This window comes from Pelophylax lessonae (assembly GCF_965119305.1).
Source record: "Pelophylax lessonae genome assembly, chromosome: 9".
NCBI classification, from domain to species: Eukaryota; Metazoa; Chordata; class Amphibia; order Anura; family Ranidae; genus Pelophylax; species Pelophylax lessonae.
The window spans coordinates 267,737,369-267,751,958 of NC_138776.1; the positions used below are offsets into that span (position 1 = coordinate 267,737,369).

Below are 14,590 nucleotides of genomic sequence, written 5' to 3' on the forward strand. Positions count from 1 at the left end.
CGACCCCGAGGCTAATTGGTCAATCCTTTGTGACCTACTATCAGTCGCTTTACCATTTGTCTGCGTCCCTGCCCCAGGGTGCCCCTGGGGCCTCCCTTGATGACAAAGCTGCATATGTGTCGACGACTGCCCTCCCATGCCTGCCTGATGAGACCGTCTCGGACCTGGAAGCGCCGATCTCAGTTGACGAGGTTGTGGCGGCTATTGCATCTACCTCTTCCTGCAAAAGTCCTGGCCCCGACGGCTTTACTGCCAAATTTTATAAGGTGTTCGGCACTCTGCTGGCCCCTTTTCTGGCTCGGGTCTTTAACTCGATTCCTGACGGCTCGGATTTTCCCCCTCAGACGTTAGAGGCCCACATATCTCTAATTCCAAAACCGGGGAAAGACCCCACACCGTGTGTCAATTACAGACCTATCTCTTTGATTGGAATCGACCTTAAACTTTATGCTAAGATCCTAGCGACCCGATTGAAACCATTATTGCCGGACCTTATTCATATGGACCAAGTGGGCATTGTCCAAGGCCGAGACAATACCCTAAAAACCCTCCTGCTTACTGATTATGCCCGCTCCTGAGATATACCTTTGTGCCTGCTGACGGTGGACGCGGAGAAGGCCTTTGACCGTGTTGACTGGCATTTTCTGCGTCTTACCCTGGAACAAATCGGTCTCGGCCCGCTGATGCTAGCTAGAATTATGGCCCTCTACAAGTCACCTTCCGCTAGGCTCCGGATTAACGGCTCCTTGTCTCCTACCTTCAGTATACACAACGGTACACGCCAGGGTTGCCCCCCATCTCCGCTTCTCTATGTACTAGTAATGGAACATCTGGCTGTTGCTCTTCATAATAACCCCAATGTTTGCGGACTGACCATTGGCCCCATACATTCTAAACTAGCGCTATTCGCAGATGATTTACTGCTCTACATTACTTCTCCTCAAAAGTCCCTCCCTGCGACTTTGGCCTTATGAGCAACTTTAAAGTTAATCATTCTAAATCGGAGATATTAAATATCTCCATGCCTAAATCGACTCTTAAGCGTATCTCGGACACATATCCCTTTAAGACGGGATCCTCCTCTGTTCGCTACTTGGGCGTCAATCTGCCTTCTGACCCGAGACCCGACACGCCTCTTCACTGACAATTTTGTTCCACTCTTTACTAAAACCCTATCTGACCTGTCTACGTACTCCACGAAACGCTTGTCTTGGTTTGGGAGGATCAATGTTCTGAAGATGGACGTTCTGCCTCGTTTTTTATACCTCTTCCAAGCGCTTCCTGTTCACATACCTGCATCCTTTTTTGACAAGCTGCGTAGAGCGCTTTCGAGATTTGTATGGCTTCATAGCCGACCCCGCCTAAAGTATGCGACTCTCACCCTTCCGAAGTCTAGAGGGGGCACCGGTATCCTGGACTTCGCTCTCTACCACCGTGCGGCGACCTTGACGCGCTTGGTGGATTGATTTCACAATGCCCCACACTAAACTATGGGTGCAACTTGAACGTCTTCTTGCCCCCTTTGATCTCAGGGCACTTCCCTGGACTCCGGTACATCTTCGTGGCCACGTTTTCCTCTTTCAACACTTTAACACGCCAGACCTTGCGGATTTGGGATTGCCTGAATAAATCGGGCCGTCTCTCAGGTCCTCAGGGCCCCATGACGCCCTCATTTGGCACCCCAGCGTCCCCCCCCCCCCCCGGCAGCCTTGTGTTCTAGATTTGGACCCTGGACTGCGACGGATCATCGACGGGTTTCCCAAATTCTCTGAACTGACCCGTCCTTGTTGACGACTCCTACTTCCACCACATCCGATGGTGCTCTTGTAAGCTGGCTGCAGCGCGGCCAGGCTCTCTCCTATTTACGCTCCCTGCCCTCACTGACTGCTGTTAGGGGTGACCCTTCGGAGTTTGACTCTATCCTACTCCCAGGATGTTCCCCCCACGCACACTGTGTCTCTCTTATATTCCTTACTCCTCCGTGCCCTTCGCCCTGACCTGCCGACCTATACTGCTGCCTGGGATAGGGACCTGGGGCGAGCCCTTTCATCTAACGACTGGTACAAAGGCTTCGCGTTGACTCACTCGCTGTCTCCTGCTACACAAGTTCAGGAGAAGGGGTTCAAACTCTTGAGCAGATGGTACAGGTGCCCTTCCTCGATTACCTATATTGATCCACTTCAATCGGACCAATGCTGGCGATGCACGTCATCTAGGGGTACGCTCTTTCATATTTGGTGGGAATGTCCGCAGATCCACGAATTGTGGATTGGAATTATTGCTCTCTACTGCAGGCTCCAGGCAACTACAGTCTCCGCGACACCGCAATTGGCCTTGTTGTCCTTGTTGCCCGGTTCCTTCCGGTCGATCAAGAGAGACGTTCTGCGTTTTTTTTTTGGCGGCTGTTAGCACGGTAATACCCAGACACTGGAGAACCAAGCACGTACCCTCTAAACTTGAGTGGGCTTTGGAACTAGACAGACTTAGGGACATGGAAAACCTGCTGGCACGAGAAGGGGGCAAAGATTATCGTTTCTCTGCTGCATGGATGTCTTGGGACATGTTCCGGTGTTCGGATGCCTTAAGTCCTGGCTCGAATCACCTATAATGCCGGGTGATGGGGAACGGTAGTGGGACGTGGGCGGCCCCTCTTGATCTTCTCTGTCTTCCTCATCCTCTTGGCTTCTCTCTGTTTTCGCTCTCCTGCTTTGCCCCACCTCCCTTCTCTCTATCTCTTTGGCTATACCACTGGCACCATACGGCTATCCTTTTTGCGCTCCCTTGCTGTTTTGAGTGCTTCTCAGCGTAAGACCTGAGTATTTACTAGTGCCTTACACACTTTACACCATTTTCTAATGTGATGCCAACTGTAGCGGCGTCTCTACCAGTGTTATCTTTTATTTGTCTTCTCTCTTGCTTATGTTGACCCATGTTACACCAAGCTGCTGTTTAAGTTGCGACACAATTGTGCTCCAATGGACTTGGTAGTTTATGTTTCTTTCCAACACTAATTAATATTGATTGCAGTAGGCACTTACTTGAAGTTCACTATGTGATATGACTGTGAAAATGTTTTTTTTTTTTTTTCTGTTTGTTCCTTGCTCCTTTGCTTTCACCCATATTCTGTAAAACCCCTCTTTCTCAATAAAATCAGATTGAACTAAAAAAGTCACCTCAGCCAGTAAATAGAGCTTACCAATAGCCAGGTATAAGGGGAGGCCTCAGGACGGATAGTCTCAGTGGTCTCAGCTGGTCTCCATGAGTATTAGTCAGCTAAGGTAACTAGACTTTTTCCTGTATGGCCCCTTAGCCAGGTTTAGAAGTCACCATTAGGTATTGTGAGCCAACAATAAAAAGGAACAATTTTCCCATCACTGCTCTTCTGACAAGGCTGTGTAAATGTAGAAGTGATCTGGGAGGAGGACCAAAGGACCTTTGACTGAAGAGGGGGAAGAGTCCCAGCTGGTTGGGAAGAACATCTGCTCACTAATATCTACCTGATCCAGATGGAATCTTGATGGAAGTGGACTAACCCTCTCAGATCTATTGATGATGTTTTTATATTTTTCCAGGACACGCCATGGAGAAACCCTCAGAGGATCGTCTCACTTTATCTCCAGGTTGTAAAATGGAAGATGAGGACATCACAGGAGATCACATGGATGAAGGCGGGAAATGTTTGTCATCGCAGTCCTGTCCTCCTGAACATCAGACATTGAACACGGGTGAGAAGAAACATGTCTGCTCCGAGTGCGGGAAGAGTTTTCCACGAAGATATGACTTTGTTTTACATCAAAGAACTCACACGGGGGAGAAGCCGTATTCCTGTCCTGAGTGTGAAAAATGTTTTGCGATAAAATCAAACCTTGCAAAACATCAAAGAACCCACACGGGTGAGAAGGCATTTCCCTGCCCTGAGTGTGGAAAATGTTTTTCACTGAAGCACCATCTTAATTCACATCTGAAGTTTCACACGGGGGAAAAGCCATATCCGTGTCCTGAGTGTGGGAATTGTTTTAGACAAAAACAACACCTTGTAAAACATCAAAGAATTCACACAGGTGAGAAGGCGTATTCCTGCCCTGAGTGTGGGAAATGTTTTTCACAGAAAAATTCTCTTGTTGCACATCAAAGATCTCACACAGGGGAGAAGCCGTATTCTTGCCCTGAGTGTGGGAAAGGTTTTACAGAAAAATCAGACCTTGTAAAACATGAAATAATTCACACGGGTGAGAAGGCGTATTCCTGCCCTGAGTGCGGGAAATGTTTTACAGAAAAATCAGTCCTTGTAAAACATCAAAGAATTCACACGGGTGAGAAGCCGTATTCTTGCCCTGAGTGTGGGAAATATTTTACAGAAAAATCAGTCCTTGTAAAACATCAAAGAATTCACACGGGTGAGAAGCCGTATTCTTGCCCTGAGTGTGGTAAATGTTTTATAGAAAAATCAGAGCTTGTTAAACATCAAAGATCTCACACAGGGGAGAAGCCATATTCTTGCCCTGAGTGTGGAAAAAGTTTTAGTCTCAAGACCCATCTTAATAACCATCTGAGGACTCACACAGGCGAAAAACCATATTGCTGTCCTGAGTGCGGAAAATGTTTTACACAAATATCAGGTCTTCTAACACATCGAACAACTCACACGGGTGAGAAGGCATATTCCTGCCCTGAGTGCGGGAAATGTTTTTCACAGAATTCCCATCTTAAAATTCATCGAACAACTCACACAGGTGAAAAGCCGTATTCCTGCGCTGAGTGTGGAAAAGGTTTTCCACAGAGATCAGACCTTGTTAAACATGAAAGAACTCACTCGGGAGAGAGGCCGTATTCCTGCCCTGAGTGCGGGAAACGTTATTCACAGAGATCAGACCTTGTTAAACATCAAAGATCTCACACAGGGGGAGAGGCCGTATTCCTGCCCTGAGTGTGGGAAAAGTTTTTCACTCCAGTACGAGTTTAACAAACACTGTAGGTCTCACACAGGTGAGTAGATGCAAAGCTTCTTAGTGTAGAAAATGCCCTTCATAAAAGTCCAGTCTTACTGAACATCCGATATGCTACACATGGGAAAATTTTGGCCCTAAGTGTGGGAATTTTTTATCTACAAAAATCAGAACCTGTCAAACACCAATAGTCTCACACAGGGGAGAAGCCGTATTCCTGCCCTGAGTGCGGGAAATGTTTTTCATAGAAGTCTTTTCTTACCAAACATCAGAGAACTCGCACAACTCTTGAGGTGTACCCATGTCCTAATTGTGGGAAATGTCTTCTGTATGGATCATATTTTGCCGTACATCGGAGATCTCACGCCGGGATGGAGCACACCTTGATATACACCTCAGAAAACACGGGGGTGAGCGTTCCTCTGATCTTCACCATGGAAGAAACACTTTGAAGCTTTAGTAAGATTATTTTTATGAAGTTCTGTCTGGCTTACTCTGAGAGGAGGGAATATCACTGCTGGTTGAGTCCCTCTAGCAGTGTAGTCTGATCTCCCCGGCTCATCAGCAGAAGCTTCAATGGAAGACTTCAGTGTGAGAGGGAATCTAGACATGGATGAGGGAGAAGGGGAGATCAGACTACATTACAAGACTGACAACTTCTGTGTAGTAGTCATCAGCCTGCACAGGCACCTTCATTTGCTTGGAGCACGCCACCTGCTGTCTGAAAGTAGAAAATATGACCGTTCTAGATGGAACATTTCATATTTACCTGAAATAAAATATAATCTAAATATTGTGTCTTAGCAGTTTTGTTTTACCAGCTTGTACTTGTTGGAACAGCCGCCTCTCCATCTCTCAGGACGTCTGTAGTAGACGCTAATATAAGTTCATCAGTTCATGGACCCATCTATCATTCCACCTGTAATTCCTCCTTCGCACCATCACCACCTCCAACCACATCACAATCACCACCTTCAACACCACCATCACCACCTCCAACCACATCACCATCACCACCTTCAATCACATCACCATCACCATCTTCAATCACATCACCATCACCACCTTCAATCACATCACCATCACCATCTTCAATCACATCACCACCACCAACCACATCACCATCACCACCTCCAGCCACATCACCATCACAACCACCAACCGCATCACCACCTCCAACCACATCACAACCACCAACCACATCACCATCGCCACCTCTAACCCCATTACCATCACCACCTCTAACCCCATTACCATCACCACCTCCAACCACATCACCATCACCACCTCTTACCACATCACCATCACCACCTCTTACCACATCGCCATCACCACCTCCATCCACATCACCAACTCTAACCACATTACCATCACCACCTCTAACCACATCACAACTACCAACCACATCACCATCACAACCACATCACCATCACCACCTCCAACCACATCACCACTAGGGATGATCGAACGGTTCGGGTCGACCATCAGTTTGACCCGAACATTGACTGTTCGAAATTCGGCTGAATTCCGAACTTTTTGCAGAAAAAGTTTGGAATTCGGCAACCAGAACCGACCAAAATGCAATGGGACAGGAACTGGGCTTTAAAAGCCAGTGATTGGACCAGAACCATCAGTAAAAGCCAATTGAGGGGGCAGGAGGATGCTAGGAATGTGATTGGAGTGACTAGGGGGTCCAGAGGCAAATCTGTAGTGAATACGCCCCCCCAGTATATAACATAGCCCTGCCAAATCTCTAGCACTGTAATACAGGGGCTGTGGAAGAGAGTGGAAGCAGTTCTGTTAATTATTAGTGTGAGGAAAGGGATATGCAGTGTAGTTAGGGTACTATATACCACTAAAGTTAGATTCAAAAATCTAGCTTCTGTAGGGAAAGTGTTAAGTGTCAGGGTGACCATAGTGTAGTGTAGGGTGAACTGACTCTGACTGCTATGCCAGGGTGACAGAACTCTTCCATGTCAGGGTGACCGCCATAGAAAAAATATTGTTTGTATTAGAATTGCAGTAGAGCAGGGATAGGGCTCTGCTACTTTCACACCTGGCCGTTTTTGTTGCAGGCGTTTATTGGGCTTTTTTCTGGACGTCTTTGGAGGCAGGCATGACATCTGAACTTCTGTGTAGGGGTATATATATATATATATATATATATATATATATATATATATATATATATATATATACACACACACATATATGTATATATACACATACACACATATAGGTGTGATAGGAGCGGAACCCTATCCCTGCAAATAATTTCATTAGCGCAGGGATAGGGTTCTGCTACTTTCACACCTATATGTGTGTATGTGTATATATACATATATATGTGTGTGTGTATATATACCTCTATACAGAAGTTCAGATGTCATGCCTGCCTCCAAAGACGCCCAAAAAATGCACAATAAAGGCCTGCAAAAAAAAACACCCAGGTGTGTTGTTGCAGGCGTTTATTGGGCATTTTTTGGGCGTCTCTGGAGGCAGGCATAACATCTGAACTTCTGTATATGGGTATATATACACCCAGACATATATGTGTATATATACACATACACACATATAGGTGTGATAGGAGCGGAACCCTATCCCTGCAAATAATTTCATTAGCGCAGGGATAGGGTTCCGCTACTTTCACACCTATATGTGTGTATGTGTATATATACATATAGTATATGTGTGTGTGTGTATATATATACCCCTATACAGAAGTTCAGATGTCATGCCTGCCTCCAAAGACATCCACAAAAATGCCCAATAAACGCCTGAAACAAAAACGGCCAGGTGTTAAAGGAGCGGGGCCCCATCCCTGCTCTACTGCAATTCTAAGACAAACTATCTTTTTTTCTGGTTCTGGACATGCTACAGAGCTGAAACTTCACAGGTACACCTTTTAGACCCCCCAATCACTAAATCCAAAGAAATCTCATTTTTTTTCCAATAATTTTTTCAATAATTGTCTCTCTATCAAAAACAACAATTTTTAAGAACTTTTTTTTGTGTGATTAGTCCCTGGGTCATGACCCAGAACCCTAGGAACTTTTTAGGGGCATTAATTAGGTTTTAGGGCTTCAAAATGGTGTTTTTTGATTATCGAAGTTCGGGTCCCATTGATTTCAATGGGGTTCTGGAATCCGGACCCGAACTTTCGGGAAGTTCGGGTGTTCTGGTCAAACCGAACTTTTCAACTTTTTTCTAATCACCACCTCCAACCACATTACCATCACCACCTCTAACCACATCGCCATCACCACCACCAACCACATTACCAAAACCACATCACCATCACAACCTCCAGCCAGCCACAAGATATTTTGCATGTTCTTTTTTTGGCTCTCTTGCAGTAAACCTAAGAAAACAAACCCGTTACTATAATAATATACTTTTTCTGAACAAAATTGCTGTGTATACAAACTATTTACTTTCAAAGGAAAATCAATACAAGACATATAGAGTACTATCAATATGCGTACATACACACATGCAAATGCTTTCTATCCTTTACAAGCTGAAGAAAATGAATTAATCTCAATGCAAATGAGATACACTAAAAGTCATTAACCTCTGTTATAGCTGGTCCACAATTTCCTTAATGAACAGGACTCCCAGCATTAAGTGATCACGGAAACAAGTTCTTTATCAAGGCTTCTCTGAAAAGGTGAGTTTTCAAGGATCGCCTAAAGGTTGGACAGGGTAGGAGCTCACTTGACATACTGGGGAAGGGAGTTCAAGAGATTGGGAGAGGCTCTGGAGAAGTCATGGAGGTGAACATGGAAGGAGGTTACATAGGGGGCTTGAGAACAGGAGGAGCGGAGAGGATGAGGATGATTTGGACGATATCTGCAGATGTGGTTGGTGATGTAGCTGGGGGCGATGTTGTGGTTGGCCTTGTTTGTTGTGGTTAGTGTTGGCAATAATTCAGACTCGCATGGCCCTAGGCATCAAAGTTCCTTCAGATATCTAGGAGCACTCAATGAGACACAGAGACGGCAGGTTCGATGTCACAGAATGCTCGGCTTTATCAAAACAATGAAGAACTTTTTATAAAGAGAGAGTAAAAGGGGAAGTCCCTTTCCAGGAGATTATACATAGAGTTAATACAAGAATAGCAGTTTACCATTACGTGCTTCAAGTCACGTACTTACATATGAGCTAATTAAAATAAGGCATAGTTATAATTGGCATTACATCAGACTTGTTCTAAGGGTTATGATACGGTATAATTAGTTACTTCAAACAGATGCGCTCTAAGGGTCAGTTTGACCACAAAGCGTAACGTCCTGGAAACTTTCAAGGACATTTACTTAGGTAGGCTTTTTAATTAAGATGAGTCTAGGGTTTTAGTAATAAGATGGAGTTGAAAGAACAAAATGGAGGATAGATTATTCCTTCAGTTAGTATTTTAAATTTTATATGGTGGGGTAGGAGAAGCCAGTGAAAGGATTGGCAGAGAAGGGCAGCAGTCACAGATCGGTTAATAAGGTGTGTTAGTCTAGTAGGAGCATTCATAATAGAGTAAATGGGGGATAGCCTGTGTAAAGGAAGACCAGTGAGGAGGGAGTTGCAGTAGTCAAGGCGGTAAATAACCAAGGAGGGAATACGTTGTTTTGTGGTGAGGTTAGTCAGGAAGGGGCGAATTCTGGAAATGTTGCGGAGGGTAAGACAACAAGATTTAGGCAGTGATTGGATGTGGGGGCTGAAGCAGAGATCAGAGTCTAAGATTACACCCAGCACCCTGTGCCACCCGATATGAGTGTGGTGTGCACACAGTACAGTCTGTGGTGGGTCTGTGGCCTCTCACACACGGCGGGCAGGCAACTGCACAATAGATATATATATATAAAAAAAATTGACTGAAATACCAGCCCTAAAAAGGGCTTTTTGGGGTGCTGTCAGGATGCTGTCCTTACAGCAGGAGTGGACCGAGAACACTATCTAACAACTGTCCCTATTAGCAGCAGCACTCTCCCTGTTCTCACTAACACACTGCTTCAGAATAATCTAAGATGGATGCTGCCCTTGCTTTTTTATAGGAGGTGGGAGGGTGTGGGAGGGAGGGTATGCTGATTGGCTGGAATGTGTCTGCTGACTGTGAGGTACAGGGTCAAAGTTTTCCTCAATGATGAAGTATAGGGGGCGGACCGAACATCGCATATGTTCGCCCGCAGCGGCGGACGCGAACAAGCGATGTTCGCCAGGAACTGTTCGTCGGCTAATAGTTCGGGACATATCTAGTCTGCGGCTACAAAGCCCCATACACAACAAAATGAGATGAAGATTTTTGTCACGAACCGGCAGGACTGGTAGTGGATCCTCTGGACCAGAGAGACGATGGCGCGGGTTGTACTAGAGGACCGGTTCTAAGCAGTTACTGGTCTTCACCAGAGCCCGCCGCAAGGCGGGATGGATTTGCTGCGGCGGTAACTACCAGGTCGTGTCCCCTAGTAACAACTGGATCTCTCTGGCAGCTGATATGGCGTGGTACACAGGGAGTAGGCAAGAGCGTAGTCGGACGTAGCAGAGGTCAGGGCAGGCGGCAGAGGTTCAAAGGCGAGATGTCGGTAGCAAGGATTCGGCAACAGGCAAAGCAAACAAACACAGAAGGGAACGCTTTCACAGAGGCACAAAGATCCGGCAGGAAGCTGTGTGAGGAGAAGGTATTAATGAGCAGTGCACAGGTGAAGCCTAATTAAGTCAGCACTGCCTTTCACAAACCTTAACCCTTAATAACCAGTCTGGGCCAGGTACCAATCACCTGTGCACTGGTCCTTTAGATCTAAGAGTCCCGGTGCGCTGTGAGCGCTTCGAGGCCAGCAGGGGGCCCGGAGCGCTGAGCGTAACAGTACCCCCCCCCTTTGGTCTCCCCCTCTTTTTGGAACCCAAGAACTTGCGGATGAGGCTGCGTTCCAGGATGTTCTCCTCCGGCTCCCAAGATCTCTCCTCAGGGCCGCAGCCCTCCCAATCGACCAAAAAAAATCTTTTCCCCCGGATGACTTTGGTCGCTAGGACTTCTTTGACCGAAAAAATATCAGAGGTACCAGCGACAGGGGTGGGAGAAAGAAGTTTAGGAGAGAAGCGGTTAAAGATAGCAGGTTTGAGAAGGGAGACATGGAAAGAGTTATGGATTCGGAGAGAGGGTGGAAGATGGAGCTGGTAGGACACCTGGTTAATGCGGCTCTTGATTTTAAAGGGACCCAAGTAACGAGGGCCCAACTTGTAACTTGGGACCTTAAATCTGATGAATTTCGAGGAGAGCCACACTTTGTCACCGGGACTGAATTCCGGAGGAGCTCTGCGACTTTTATCGGCCTGGAACTTCATACGGGCCGAGGCCTTGAGGAGGGCTGAGTGGGTCTCTCGCCAAATAGAAGAGAAGTCCTGAAGGAGGTCCTCTACAGCTGGTACAGAAGAGGGAGCAGAGGTCCGAGGCAGAGGTGGCAGAGGATGACGACCATAGACCACAAAAAATGGGGATTTATTGGAGGCAGAAGATTGCTTGAAATTGTAAGAAAACTCTGCACAAGGGAGTAAATCCGACCAATCATCTTGACGGGAGGACACAAAATGGCGTAGATAATCTCCCAGAATCTGGTTCACCCGTTCCACTTGGCCATTGGACTGAGGGTGATACGAGGAAGAAAAGTCCAACTTGACTCCGAGCTGACCACAGAGAGCCCTCCAAAATCTGGAAACAAACTGCACCCCACGGTCCGAGACGATGTGTCTGGGAAGGCCGTGGAGGCGGAAGATGTGTAGAAAAAACTGTTTGGCCAACTGAGGCGCGGACGGGAGACCAGGCAGGGACACAAAGTGAGCCATCTTAGAAAATCGGTCCACCACGACCCAGATGACCGTCTTACCATGGGAGGAGGGAAGATCAGTGATAAAGTCCATGGCGATGTGCGACCAAGGGGTCTCAGGAACAGGAAGAGGCAGAAGAAGACCCGCAGGTTTCTGACGAGGAGTTTTGTCACGAGCGCAGATCACACAGGATTGGACGAATTCTGTGACGTCTCTCTCCAGAGTGGGCCACCAATATCTTTGGGAAATTAATTGAAGAGATTTTTTAATTCCAGGATGACCGGCAAAAAGGGAAGCGTGGCCCCACTTGAGAATCTGTAACCGCTGACGAGGAGGAACGTAGGTCTTGCCGGGAGGAAGAAGACGCAGGTCCACAGGAGCAACCGAGATGAGACATTCTGGAGGGATAATGTGTTGAGGAGTGGGTATGTCACCCACCACATCTGAAGAGCGAGAAAGGGCATCCGCCCTGATGTTCTTAGCAGCTGGGCAGAAATGAATCTGGAAATTGAAGCGGGCGAAGAAGATGGACCAACGGGCTTGGCGGGGATTTAGTCTTTGAGCTGACTGGAGGTAGGCTAGGTTCTTGTGGTCCGTAAAGATGATCACAGGGTGAGGAGCACCCTCGAGAAGATGTCTCCATTCCTCCAAGGCTAATTTAATTGCCAGCAGTTCTCTGTCCCCAATAGAGTAATTCTTCTCGGCGGAGGAAAAGGTTTTAGAGAAGAAGCCACAAGTTATGGTCTTGCCTCTGGATGACTTCTGAGTTAGCACAGCTCCGGCTCCCACTGAGGATGCATCCACTTCCAGATAGAATGGCTTGGATGAATCTGGCCGGGACAGAACAGGTGCAGAAGCAAAGGCGGCTTTCAGGGACTGGAAGGCCTCTTCAGCGTAAGGAGGCCAGGTTTTGGGATTTGCACCTTTTCTAGTCAAGGCCACGATGGGGGCCACCAGGGTGGAATAATGAGGAATAAATTGTCTGTAGTAGTTGGCGAAACCCAGGAACCTCTGTATGGCTCGGAGGCCAGAGGGGCGTGGCCAGTCCAGAACCACTGAGAGCTTGGCAGGATCCATTTGAAGTCCTTGGGCAGAGATGATATATCCCAGGAAGGGCAAGGAGGAACGCTCAAACAGACACTTCTCAATCTTGGCATAGAGGCGATTACTCCTGAGACGGGTGAGAACTTGTTGGACATGGACTCGGTGTTGCTCCAAATTAGAGGAAAAAATAAGGATGTCATCCAGGTATACTACTACACAAGTGTAAAGAAGGTCCCGGAAGATGTCGTTCACGAACTCCTGGAAGACTGCAGGGGCGTTACAGAGCCCAAAGGGCATCACTAAGTATTCAAAATGACCGTCCCTGGTGTTAAAAGCAGTCTTCCACTCGTCTCCCTTTTGAATGCGGATCAGGTTGTAGGCCCCGCGGAGATCCAGCTTGGTGAAAATCTTGGCTCCTCGGAGACGGTCAAACAACTCAGAGATTAGAGGCAGTGGGTAACGGTTTTTAATGGTAATTTTATTGAGTCCTCTATAGTCAATGCAGGGGCGGAGCGAACCATCCTTTTTAGACACAAAGAAAAAACAGGTTCCAGCAGGGGAAGAAGACTTCCTAATAAACCCTCTCTGTAAGTTCTCACGTACATAGTCTGACATGGCCTGAGTCTCTGGAGGTGAGAGAGGATAAATTCTGCCTCGAGGTGGAGTAGAGCCAGGTAATAGGTCAATAGGACAATCATAAGGCCTGTGAGGAGGAAGAGTCTCAGCTTGCTTTTTACAGAAGACATCCGCAAAACGGTGGTAAGTCTTAGGGAGACCTGGTGGCGGAGGAATTAGTGGGTCCCGTTTGATAGGAGCAGGCTTGAGACACCGGTCAGAGCAGGAGGAACCCCAACGCAAAATCTCACCGGTGGACCAATTCAGGACAGGACAATGGCGTTGCAACCACGGTAGACCCAGCAGGAGTTCGGAAGAGCAAAAGGGAAGAACAAAAAATTCCAGAGTCTCTGTGTGAAACACCCCAATGTCCATCCGCAGAGGCTGGGTGCGGTATTGTACCGTAGCAGAGAGTCTCTCCCCGTTGACCGTAGAAATGAGGATCGGCTTGGGAAGACGAATTATAGGAATTCGGTACTTGTCGACCAAGGAGGCGTGAATGAAGTTGCCGGCTGAGCCGGAGTCCAAGAAGGCTGCAGCAGAAAAAAAAGACTTGGACGACAGGAACAACTGCACGGGTATGATGAGACGTGGAGAGGAAGAATACACACCTAGTAATGCCTCTCCCACATTCACTAGGTGCGAGCGTTTCCCGAACGTTGGGGACGAAGAGGACAATCCTTAAGGAAGTGCTCGGTACTAGCGCAGTATAAACACAGGTTCTTGTCTCTACGACGGCTTCGTTCTTGCGGGGTCAGGCGAGACCGGTCCACCTGCATGGCCTCCACAATGGAAGACCCAGAGACAGGTTGAGGTGGACGCTGGAACACAGGGGCCAGACGAGGGTAGCGTTTAGGACGAGCTCTTTCCTTTTCAAGATGGAGTTCCTCTTGTCTCTCTCGGAGAAACGTTTATCGATCCTGGTGGCCAGCAAGATGAGGTTACTCAGTGTAGTAGGCAGGTCACGTGCAGCAAGGACGTCCTTATTGTCACTATTGAGTCCCTTCTTAAAAGTGGCACAAAGAGCTTCATTGTTCCAGTTCAGCTCGGAGGCAATGGTACGGAACTGGATGGCATAATCACCCACGGTAGAAGTTCCTTGGGACAAGTTTAGCAAGGCAGTCTCTGCGGAGGTAACTCGGGCAGGTTCCTCGAATACGTTACAAAAC

General features: G+C 47.3%; 2 protein-coding genes across 2 annotated transcripts in view; one reads left to right on the forward strand and one right to left on the reverse strand.

Annotated features, from left to right (window-relative positions):
* Positions 1 to 14,590, forward strand: part of LOC309562972 (uncharacterized protein) — a 581,033-nt gene that overhangs the window by 495,726 nt on the left and 70,717 nt on the right. Inside the window, 1 exon segment of the mRNA XM_082267298.1 lies at positions 4,021 to 4,912. Coding sequence (XP_082123424.1) covers positions 4,021 to 4,912 — 892 coding nt within the window.
* Positions 1 to 14,590, reverse strand: part of LOC309562915 (uncharacterized protein) — a 523,709-nt gene that overhangs the window by 186,449 nt on the left and 322,670 nt on the right. The window lies entirely within an intron of this gene.